The 12,005-nt window shown below is 40.0% G+C and overlaps 1 protein-coding gene across 2 annotated transcripts in view; it reads left to right on the top strand.

Moving 5' to 3' along the window:
- Positions 1-12,005, top strand: part of GLRA2 (glycine receptor alpha 2) — a 128,956-nt gene that overhangs the window by 16,176 nt on the left and 100,775 nt on the right. The window contains exon 3 of one of the 2 annotated variants that reach the window (XM_075491899.1): positions 6,216-6,283. In XM_075491899.1, coding sequence (XP_075348014.1) covers positions 6,216-6,283 — 68 coding nt within the window. Of the gene's footprint in view, positions 1-6,051; positions 6,120-6,215; positions 6,284-12,005 lie in introns of both variants that reach the window. The other variant, XM_075491898.1, reaches the window with a different exon arrangement.

The following is a 12,005-nucleotide window of genomic DNA, read 5'->3' as shown; positions in this document are numbered from 1 at the left end:
AACTTTTCTAGTGCATCAAAGCTGCCTTTCTCTCCCTGGCCCAATATCCATGGTCCCTGGCCACAGGACTGGCTGAGCTGCCTTGGATAGCACTTCTCCAGTCCTTACCCTGCCTGCCTCACTCTGAGCAGGGGGGAAGCTAGCAGGATAAACAATTTGCTCCTGCCTAATGACCATGGCCAGCTGAGGTGTCCCAGCAGTAGTTCAGCCTTGCTGTCTGACTTACAGGGATGTGCCTGCGGGGCCATGAAGAGATGCATTGGCAAGCTCTTGAAGTGGTAATTCAGGTACCTGTAGCACTGCAGCTGCGAAAGCAGAGCCCTCCATGGAGGTTAGCTCTGTTTTAGGTCTCATGAGGACTGTGCTGGACATTGGCGGCTGTTCAGTTTGGCTGAGGAGAAATGGTTGCTAAAACCCCAGCTGCCTCCAGAACTGGCAATTAAAAAATCATCTCCACCAAGCTCTGCTACCCTCCCCTACTGTCCTGGGACCTGTGTTACCAGTGCTCAGGTCAGCATGCGGGTCTTTGTCCTGCCCTCACCCATGTTTTGATCCTCTCCTTGTTTAAAGGGCTTTTCATTTAAAGGGCATTTCAGGGCTCAGGCATGAAATCCCTGCTCCACAGACGAGGGGATGTCCAGGCCCTGGTGGGATCACTGCCTCCTCACTTTGCCCCTTGGTCCTGTTCCTGGATCCCTACTCTATCCCTACACTCACGCAGGATTGATTTTAGTCTTTTCAAACAGTCCCGATGCTTACCTGCTCTCTGTGGTAAGGGGAGAAGGGCAGTTCAGTTCACCTTTCTCCCCTGTATATGGGATGAAATAAATCATCTGAGATGGTGGGAAAAGACTTCTTCCATTGGCACATGGGCCAAAGTCAGAAGATGGACCAAAAAGTATTACGTATAGAGAAAGACACAAGAGTCTTCACAGATCTATAAATACCTTGCCAATATTTTCACTGTCATTCCATGAGGTGGTTCTGCCTCATTATCTCTCATTTTTGCTTCCACATCTGTCTGCTTTGCTCACAGTTCTCTCTGTGTGTGTGTGTGTGTGTGTACTGTATTTTAGTTTGCCTTACAAAATCCCTTAATAAATACACATATCAAAGAAAATTGTCAAGTGCACAGGTATCATTTTAAGTCCCTTGTATGATTATAATATTCCCACTAAGGACATTTTAGCTATATGGCTGAAATTAATCTGAAGAAAAAAAAGGTTGCCATGTGCAGCCTGGAAACCATACACCAAAAAGGCAGAGTTGGGATGGACGTGGGAGTACAGATATGATTAGTTGCAGTTAGGATGATCTCCAGGGCAAGAGTACAAGTAAATCTTCTCAAGAACCTACCAAATGAAGGAAGCTTTGGGGACATGTGTTATCAATACTGGAGAATATGCAGCAAAAGTAGTTAGCAGCTGGATGGGGCTCAGCATACATCTTTCAGCACTTGCCACTCAGCATGGGGACTCCCCCACGCATTGGGGTGGATTGACCCCCTCTGGCAGCTGACAAGGAAAGGATTGACTCTCTAGCCAGATGGTGGCAAGGCCACAGCCACCTTTGGTACAGGAGCTATGAGGCAATATGCCACAGCAAATTCAGGGGAATATTTGGTATCTTCAGGGTTTCTTGTGGGTCAGGTGAGCAGATGAGTGCTGAGGACTTTCTGTGCTAAGTGCCCTGAAGTCACGGAGGTGTATGAGACATTGTAATGCCAGGGCTTTTCAAAAAGGCAGCGTACTGGAGAGTCCCATCGACTGGCAGCAGCAGCAGCCCCCCCAGGAAGCAGAGGGAACAGAGCTGCAGGGAACAGAAGCGATATCTTAGCTGTTTGTCAGAATACCCGACATCTACTTTCTGGTGGATTTGAGCATTAGCTACCTGTTTTGGCTTTTGGTTTTTTTTTTTTTTTGCCTGAGTCCTTTCAAGAAACAGACATTTTCCTTATGACTCGAAAATGTCTTTGATTATCTTGAATGTGCCTGAAAGGCACCTGGACTATTACCTTGTTGCATTGGAGGTGACAAATGGAAAACTAGGGGAAAAAAGCTTTCACTATAAAGTATACTTTGCTTAATTTTTTAGAGGTAATGTCAACTCTTTTTAGATTTTAGGCAGTAAAGTCAAATTAAATGTTTCCATTGTCTTTGAAGAGGTTTAGATTATGTTCTCAAACCTTGGCTATATATCATAGAAGTTTACTGCTTTCATGTTAAATTAACTATGAGATTAGAAAAATCTTACAGGATGAAGTATGTGATATGCTTCATTGGAAAAAGTGATGTTGTGTGCCCTCTTTAAAGTGCACTTCTTCCTTAAGATGTACAACACCTACACACCCCCTCCCCACTGGAATAGTATCAACAGTAGAAAAAAAAGATCAATTAAAAAAGAATAAAAGCATTGCAAACTTCAGTGCTCAGTTAGTAATCTTTTTCTTATCTACTTCATTTGGCTTGTGTTTCCTATGCACATTTAGAAACCCCATCACTAGCAGACTGACTTTAAGAGAAAGATTGACTTTTAGCTTAGAATCTGTAAGTTATATGATCAAATGTTAGTTTTTAAGGTCCTCTGATAAGTATCTTCTGTTCTCATTAGGTTGCAAATCTTGCATTACACTTTCGATGTTTATAAACAAATATAAATGATCAGAAAAAAATTGAATTGGTGATATCTCACCAATAAAGCTCTTTCCAGAAAACTCTGAGGATGAAGAGAACATGACTCGTTTTGCTGGCAGTACTTAGGTTTACTGAGTTCTTATACTATTCCACATCTGCCAGCAGAAGGCAAGTAAAAGATGTTATACAACTGAGTAGAGAAACGGAGGGAGATATTTGCTTTGTTGTAAGATACAGTGCTCTAGCATGTACCTACTTAGTGTACATCTGAACTGCAGTCTGTGGTACAGTAGCGTACTTCCTAACATATGTAAACATGTTTTCCTAACACAGGTAAGCATGTTTACTAGGTTCTGCTGGCATTCAGGAATTGAAAGCTGTGGTGCTCACATGTGGTGGCTTTTGCAAGATAGCACCATGAGAGTAAAGAAAAGTTGACAATGAGCATGGGAAAATGTGAAGGCACTCAATGCCTCCTTCACCTCAGTCTTTACTGATAAGACTGGTCTTCAGGAATTCCATGTCCCTGAGACCTGTGAGAAAGTCCAGATCAAGGAAAACTCAGTGGAGAAGAATTAGGCTACAGAGCGTTTAGGCAAACTGGACACAGACAAGTCCATGGGACCACACAGGAAGCACTCACCCACAAGTGCTGAGGGAGCTAGCTGATGGCATTGTGAGGCCGTTCTTAATTACCTTTGAAAGGTCATGGCAACTGGAGGAGGCTCCTCATCACGGGAAAAAATGTCACTCCTATCTTCAAAAAGGACAAGGAGGAGGATCCAGGAACTAGAGGCTGGCCAGCCTTACCTCAAAGCCTGGAGCAAATCCTCCTTGAAGCCATTTCCAGATATGAAGGACAGGAAGATGACTGGGGGTAGTCAGCATGGATTTATGAAGGAGAAATCATTCCTGACCATGCTAACAGTGTTCTGCAATGACTTGACTGCAATGACTGCATGGATGAAGGGAGAGCAGTGGATATTCTTTATCTCAACTTCAACATGGCTTTTGGCACTGTCTCTCACAACATCCTCATAGACAAACTATTGGAACAGACTAGCTAAATGGACAGTGAGGTACATGGAAAACTGGCTGAATTACCATGTTCAAAGGGTTGTGATCAGCAGCACAAAGTCCAGCTGGAGGTCAGTCACTACTGGTGTCCTGCAGGGGTCGATACTGGGCCAACACTGTTTAACATCTTCATCAGTTACCTGGATGATGGGACAGAGTGCACCCTCAACAAGTTTGCAGGACATACAAGACTGGGAGTAATGGTTGATGCCCCAGAGGATTGTGCTGCCATTCAGAGGGACATGGATAGGCTGCAGAAATGGGCCAAAAGGAGCCTCACGATGTTCAGCAGGGGGAAATGCAGTCCTGCACCTGGGGAGGAACAATCTGGGAGATGACCAGCTGGAATGCAGCTTTGCAGAAAAGGCTGTGGGGGTCCTGGTGGACACCAAATTGAACATGAGCCAGCAATGTGCCCTTGCAGCAAAGAAGGCCAATAGCCTGCTGGGCTGCATTAGGCATAGCATTGGCAGCAGGTTGAGAGAGGGGATTGTTCACTCTGCTCAGCACTGCTAAGACACATCTGGAGTGCTGGATCCAGCTCTGGGCTCCCCAACACAAGAGAGACATGGACTTACTGGTATGAGCCCAGCAAAGGGTCACAAAGGTGATTAAAGGACTGGAGGATCTGTCATACAAGAAGAGGCTGACATTGCTGAGGCCGCTCAGCCTGGAGAAGAGAGGGTTCAGGGGGATCTTATCTATGTTCATAAATAACTGATGGGGGGTAAGTAAAGAAGATGGAGCCAGATTCTTCTCAGTGGTGCCCAGTTACAGGAAAAGAGGCAGTGGGCACAAACTGAAACACAGGAGGTTCCACTTAAGCATAAGAAAAACGTTTACTGTGAGGGTTGACTGAGCACTGGCACAGGTTGCCCAGAGAAGCTGTGGAGTCTCCATCCCTGGAGATATTAAAAAACCTGATGGGGCATCGCCCTGACCAACCTGCTCTAGCTGACCCTGCTCTGGGACTAGATGGACTAGGGGGACTGCGTGATCTCCAGAGGTTCCTTCCAACCTCAATGATTCAGTGATTCTGTTTGTTTAGATTTAGATAAATATGTTGGTCAAGCTGCCCAGCTAGTAGAAATATCATCAAGTAAAACGGAAAAAAATGATACTATGGAGGGAGAACAGCAGACTGTTTGGCTTGTTTTAGCTTAGTGTTGAAAGAGAAAACACAGTGACAATGTAAAAGGGAAAAGTTTTTTTAAAAAACAATTGTTGCAAAAACTGAGTTGAACAACACACTTCATTGGAATTTAATAGCCTCAAAACATATTACTCCTGTGGTTTTTCTTCCCAAAACCAACATGTTTGTTTCCTTGAAGGTGGGTGGTCTAGCACTCAGGAAGCTGATAGTGGGTTTCACTGGGCACATTACTTTATCTTTCCATTTTTCAGAAAAGAAAGTAATAATGTTTCCATCTTTCATAAAGCAATTTCAGATCAGAAATATGAAACTAAATGTAGGTATTTATATTCTGTGCACTGACTTTTTAATATAAGGAAAATTATGTGATTAAAAATAATAATGAGAAAAGAGAGAAGAAAGTACTTGATACTCAATGCCTGTATCAACTTTTGTGTCACTGAAATTCAGGCATTTAACACTAATCCTTTTTAATTCAATTGAGAACCCCTGTTTGTTTCATCACGCCTAAAAAAACTAGGAGGCTAATAGACAACTAATTAAATATTAAGTCCCCATTCATTCTGCTACACGTCAGTGACTGCTGAATAGCAGGAAAGGAGGTGTGAGGGAAGAGATTACAAATAGCTATTTAATGAAAGCTGTGTCAAGCCAGAGCAGATATTGCTAAAATATTTGTTTATGACAAGGCAGACATCTCCAGATCAGGTGCACAAAGAGCTGCTTAACTAAGTCCATTTTCAGTGGACTAGAGTCAATGTGAAAAGTGGCCCTTGCTGGGATTTTCAGCGGCAAGCCTTTGCATACAGAGTGGAATAGGTGTGGAGAGATAATGTTTTAATTTTAAGTCTGAGAAGGCAGGGAGAGAGGAGTGGTTGCAGTGCTAAAGCATATTCTGCCCTGGTACTGTGGATAAAGAAAAAGCTGTTATGCTCTCACTCAACTCTTCTCATAAATCCTTAAATGCAAGGATGTAGTTCTGTGTATTTATATCACAACTTCCAACGAAACTAGGTTAATTAAGTTAGTGTTGGTAATGTTTTTCTTTTGATCGATATTTACATGATCTGTTTGGGAAAACTCACTTTCTACTTGTTTTCAGCCACATCTGTACCAGATTGTACGGAGGCTGAGGGTTCTATACTTTTGTTTCAATGTATATTGCAACATTTTTATTGCATTCCACAGGTCCTCCAGTAAACGTTACTTGCAATATTTTTATCAACAGTTTTGGATCAGTCACAGAAACCACAATGGTAAGTGCTATGATGTCATTGGCAAGAGAACAACAATACTTAATATATGTCATGAACACAACCTGTCAATTTTTCTATTTATTGTTCAACTTGCAGGTCCTCCTGTAAATGTTACCTGCAACATATTTATCAACAGCTTTGGTTCAATAGCAGAAACTACAATGGTGAGTGGGACTGGTCATTGAAGCCATCTTGTGAAGGAGTGGGATGTGATGTAGAATAGAGATGCTTAAGGATGGGGAGACATTTAATAAGTTATTAAGCTACTGAAAACCTACCAGCTGAATTAAAATAAAATAAATATAAAATAACTACATAAAGAGGTATATAAGTTATTAAACTCAACTACCAAGTCTAAACATACATATGTGGTGACTGCACCACAGTGTGTAGTGACTGTGATGGCAGCAAATAGAGGTGTGTACAAACCAGCTTTCTCGGGTTCATGAGCACTGAAGAGGCAGAGGGATGGCTGGAGCTCAGCTGTGGGGCTCCCTGCCAAGTACTCCACATTTTGAGTGGGTCTTACACCACATGCTGGATTATCTGCTGCTGCAGGCTGTGCTGACAGAGCTACCAGCACGGTCGTGTTTAACTTAGCTAAATCTCTGTGAATTGCAGCCACATCAGGAACTGAAGTGAATGCATAACTGGAGTCACATGACTGAAACATATAGCTATAAGGAGACTTGGGTATTTTGAGGGTTAAATTGTTACTAGGAAATGATGGGATCCCAGCTGACTGAAATGTGTATTTTGACTGAATTCAAAGAACACTATCAGTCAAAAAAACAAGGCCAAAATGAAAATGTCAGAGTTTTAATTTTGATATCTATAAAAACAAATAGTTCAATTTTTCATTTCAAGATGAGATATTTCTTTTAAAAATTGCCCAAATTTAGGATTAACGAAGTCAAGCTAAAAAAAAAGGAAATGAAAATTTTAGTCCAAATGTTTTCTTTTTTAGTCTAGAAGTGAATTTTTTTTTTGAATATTTGCTAAGAAAAATGAAAAATATTTTTCTGAGTCTGTTTAAAAAGATGCTGAGTTTTTAAATCTTCTTTTTCAAACAATGAACAAAAAAGATCAGTTATTTATTCAAGCATATATACACCTCACTACTGGGGTCAGTCCAGAGAGAGATTTTTGATGGCTTTCTTATAATAATGTGAGAACACCATAATGATTATCAGGTGCTATCAAGAAGTGGGTTAAACGCATTCTAGAAAGGGTCTAGTGACAAATTCCAGCATGACTTTGAACTCTTCAAGTCACCGCTGCCACAAAATAAACTAAAAATGGGTGCTCTCACTTTCATTGGAATTTTGCAAGAGTTATTTTAGTTGCCTCAGGACACTATGGACAGCTGTGGACACTTCTGAAGGAATTGCAATGTAGTTTCACAATTCTGTTTTCCGGGGATTCCTGCACAGCGTCCAGGTCTTTCTGTATTTGCTGAAGCCAGAGGCAATAGAGGTGCTTAGTATCCTATGAGACTGAGTTCTTGGTAACTAAAAATGAACTTGCTACCCAGAAAAGGACTTAAGGTATACCAGAGAACTATTTTTTTATAAAATGGGATAGATAGAATCATAGAATTGTTTAGGTTGGAAAAGACCTTTAAGAACATCAAATCCAACAGTTAACCTAGCACTGCCAAGTCCACCACTAAACCATGTCCCTAAGCACCACATCTACACGTCTTTTAAATACCTCCAGGGATGGTGACTCAACTGCTTCCCTGGGCAGCCTGTTCCAATGCTGGACAACCCTTTCCGTGAAGAAATTTTTCCTAATATCCAATCTAAACGTCCCCTGGCACAACTTGAGGCCATTTCCTCTTGTCCTATCACTTGTTACTTGGGAGAAGAGACCAACACCCACCTCTCTACAGCCTCCTTTCAGGTAGTTGTAGAGATAGTGCCTTGCAATCTTTCCATTATGAAGGAAGAGCAGATATTTAGCCCAATTTAATTATTTTATTTAATATTCAAATACTTCATTTAAATTCAATTGTAATTCATGCCATCATTTTAGAAAGTGATACCCAAGGAATGTAGGAACACAAATCTGCTCCTTAATATTTTCATTTTTAAAATCACCCTGTTATTTAATGTTTTCTAGAGATAAAGGGCAAGTTATTGTTAGGCAGGGTGCTTTCTTAAATAGTGTGGGAAAGACTCTTCTATAAATGACAAGCTATAATACACAGAGCTATAAAATAAACAGATAAGTTAATGCTTTAGAGTATGTATCTGTAATATTTTAAAAACATCTTAAAAGAAAACTAAAATGAATTTAAAAATGACAGGAAAAAACGTATCTTGATGCAACATAATTATCAACAGACTTAATTTTCAGTTTTTTGGAAAACGTCATTTGTTTTCCTATATTTAAAAGATTCTGAGAAGATAGCTATGAATGTAGCCTTTTTTACCCAGCCATGTCTGTTGATCCTAGCGTGTAGAGGCATCAGCATAGCGTTAAGTAGCAAAAATCCTGCACGTCACTGGCTTTACAAGATGGCATTCAATGAAAATATTTGCACGACCTAATGCTGATTGCATTAATTAGACTCCTTCATTGCTTTGATTAAATCCCCTCATTGCATTTTACCTTCTATCAAATATGTTAATGTGCACCTTTCCAATGTTCATTAACACATTCTGCTGAAAACAGGCAAACATTCAAGTAGATGAAAACAAAGACTATTGGCTTTCTTATTTTGCTTTGTTCATAATATCTGCTGAAAGTGTGGAAATATTTCCCTTGGATGATGTTCAATGGTTTGATATTGATTTTCTTAATGCTCTCACTTCTTTAATGACTAGTGTGACTAGTTTTAGGATGTTTTAAAACTACTCTGAGAGGCAGACATCAATTACTATTCCATCTACTTTGCCTTTCTGAAACAGATGTAGTCATGTGGTAAAAATGTTGGCATCCCTTGTGATAAATAACGAGTTTTGTTTGACTCCTAGGATTCATTTTTCCCTATAAAATGCTCTTGATGGTTTTGACATAAAACTAAAAGATTCATTTAAAACCCTGGATTGTAAATTCGATAGAGACGGTCCTGTCTCAGAGCACAGAAATGCTTAGTGAAACCATGTATATGTGCTGAAGGGACATTATCAGAATATAACTTGGACGATCTACAGTAGCTCATTGGAAACTTGGGAGATGAAAACTTGTTTAGAGAAGCTTTCAGTAGGAGAAATGAACATGGCAAACAGGATTACAGTCCCAGACCAACTAAATTCAGTAAGCTAGGTTCTCAATAACATCAGCAGGAGTAGCTTCTGTTTTCTGATTAGGATGGACACCAAGATGTGTGTCCATCCCAGTGTGAAAAGCCAGCACAACTCTTACGTCCAGTATATTCTTCTAAAAGCTAAAACCCTTCATTCAGAAATAAAACAGGATTTTGTGCTGGCTCTCTCCAAATGGATGAATTCCGTAGAGTCTTCATGAGTTTTGTTCCCAAAAATCTAGGGAAACAAAATGCATATGTCTTCCTGCACTATAATGCAAGTATGGGACAGTATAACAATTGATTTTTTTTCCCAAAATAAATGGTTTTGTTCCATATTAGGATGATGTATATTATACCAAAATAAAAATAGTAAAAAAAAGGCCACATCATAGTCAAGATGGAATTGTTGGAAATTTTCTTCATTGATTCGCTTGTCTTTCATTTAAGCCCTAAGTTGCAAAGAAAGAGAAAAAGACGTTCCTGAGTAACTTCACTGAATAAAGCAATTATGCCAGTAAGCTCTGTATCTATTTTTGGAAGCATTCACACATGCAGTAGTCAGCAGAAAATTCACTGTACAGCATGACTGCAGTTGAGTATCACAGATGAGTAATCTACATCAGGCTGGGCAGAGTCCCAAAGAATTCAGATGTTCAGTGTTGCTAATGACCAGGATTTTTTAGCTATCAGCTGTAGGAGAAGCTAAGAGCAGTTTGCACATTGATGAGCTAATTGTTAATTACAGAAATGACTAACTGTGAGGGCATTATTATTGTCGTTATGCCCTATAATCAATGACTGACACTGTGCAGCAGGTTCTCTGTTGTGGTAAATGCATCAAACTCCAGTTGTGTTTTGATTTCTTTTGTTAGCAGAAAAATTTGCTGTTCCTTTTAAAATTTTAGGAGCAATAAGGCTTGGTTATGGCTGTCTGTATGGTATTATCTTCCCACTAGAAAAAACAGAATTACAAATCAGCTTGTTAGATCCTGATTAATTCACATGTATAGTTTTAACTGCATAAGAAATTCCCACTGAAGCCATTGGGGATACCTTGCATGCTTAGGTACATAAGTAACCAAGTGCTTTTCTGTCACATGGCCTTGAAATAGATGATTAAACCACTACTTTTCAGTTACCATTCTTATTTAGGATTTTGAGAGAGAGAGTGTTGTCTTTGGTAAGTCCCCTCCTATGCACGGAAGGCCAGCTAAATCACTGTTTGCCTCAGACTTCTGACTCAATACCTGGGCTGTTGGAGGGGAAGATGGGAGGAAGGCTAAGATCTAAGATGACCATCGGTTCAGAGACAGAAAACAGCACCAAAAATGGAGCGGGGCTCCCCAGCATCCCCCTGCCACAGCAGTGCCTGAGGCCAAAGGAACCCAGAGCTTTGCTGAATCCTGGGGAGTGAACCTGGTGGCCATGGGTTTGCTGAAAGACCATTTATCTCTAGATTTCTATAGCAAATACTAAGTATATCTGTGGATAGAATCCCTGAATCTTCAGATAGATCTACTAAAACTAATTGGATGAATATTCCTTAAGTATGTTAGTATTACTGTGATCTTATGGCTTGAGAACAGAGGAAAACTGTTTATCTGAGTTGCCTTGAGCTATCACTGGCATCGGTGTTGCAACTGAGACTGAACCTTCAGGTCCACGCTCCTCGTTCAGAGCAGTGGTGCTGTCAGAAAGCATTTGTGGAGCAGGTGTACTCGTGGTTGTGTAGGAGTGCTTTACTACAGTCCACCCACTTCTACCCTCAGGAACTTGCAAGATACGCACTGTAGTCTGCCTGAGCTCTGTGTTGTGATACCGTTCTCAGGAGAATTTTTCTTCAGAAGATAGTTACAATGTTAGCACAGGAAAAGTAAATTCAAAATTCTGCACATGATTAGGTCTGACTGTGTAAACACACATCCCTTTCAGCTGCTTATACCACAAGCATAGGAGAAAAAAAGCAATGAGGGTTTTGTGATGTGCATGTTACATTATATTTCCATTTTTATTTGTTATTAATATATCTATACATATATATATATATGCAAAGCCTATCAGACATAAACAAAGGTTTCAGTGCTGTTTTGTTTCTAACAACAAAGCTTGCAGAGAGAAAGCATCTCTAAGCGTATCAGTCTGGTGGCTCTGATATATTTATGAAGGTACATATTGAAAAAGATAGTGTAATCCTACTGGTATTATTTATGCTTTTGGTATAATATATATCATGATATGCAAGCTCTTCTATGAATAAGGATTTTTCAGACTGTTTTTTGTTATCTAAATCACCAACTACTGAAGTTTATGAAAGCACATTTATTTTAGATATTTCAAAACAATTTACTGATTTGACTGATTTACGATTTCTATGTCATGGGGGGAGAAATCCCTCTGCTTTCCATAGACTTCATTGTATATTTTATTTCAAAGAAAAATTAAAGGCAGTTGCACAACTAGTTGTAGCAATTTTATTCTATCAGCAGTTGCTGATGACAGCTCCTGCCTTCTTTTCTGCAGAATGAAAATCAAGTGCTTTCCTTGCTTTAAAACTAAAACTGTCCCATATAAACTTACAAGACACTCAGTTTCTAAGACCAAGAAACAAGGGAAAGTATGCTTAGTGTTAG

The sequence above is a fragment of the Mycteria americana genome, chromosome 1 (assembly GCF_035582795.1).
Source record: "Mycteria americana isolate JAX WOST 10 ecotype Jacksonville Zoo and Gardens chromosome 1, USCA_MyAme_1.0, whole genome shotgun sequence".
NCBI lineage: Eukaryota > Metazoa > Chordata > Aves > Ciconiiformes > Ciconiidae > Mycteria > Mycteria americana.
This window is presented reverse-complemented; position numbering and strand designations above follow the sequence as displayed.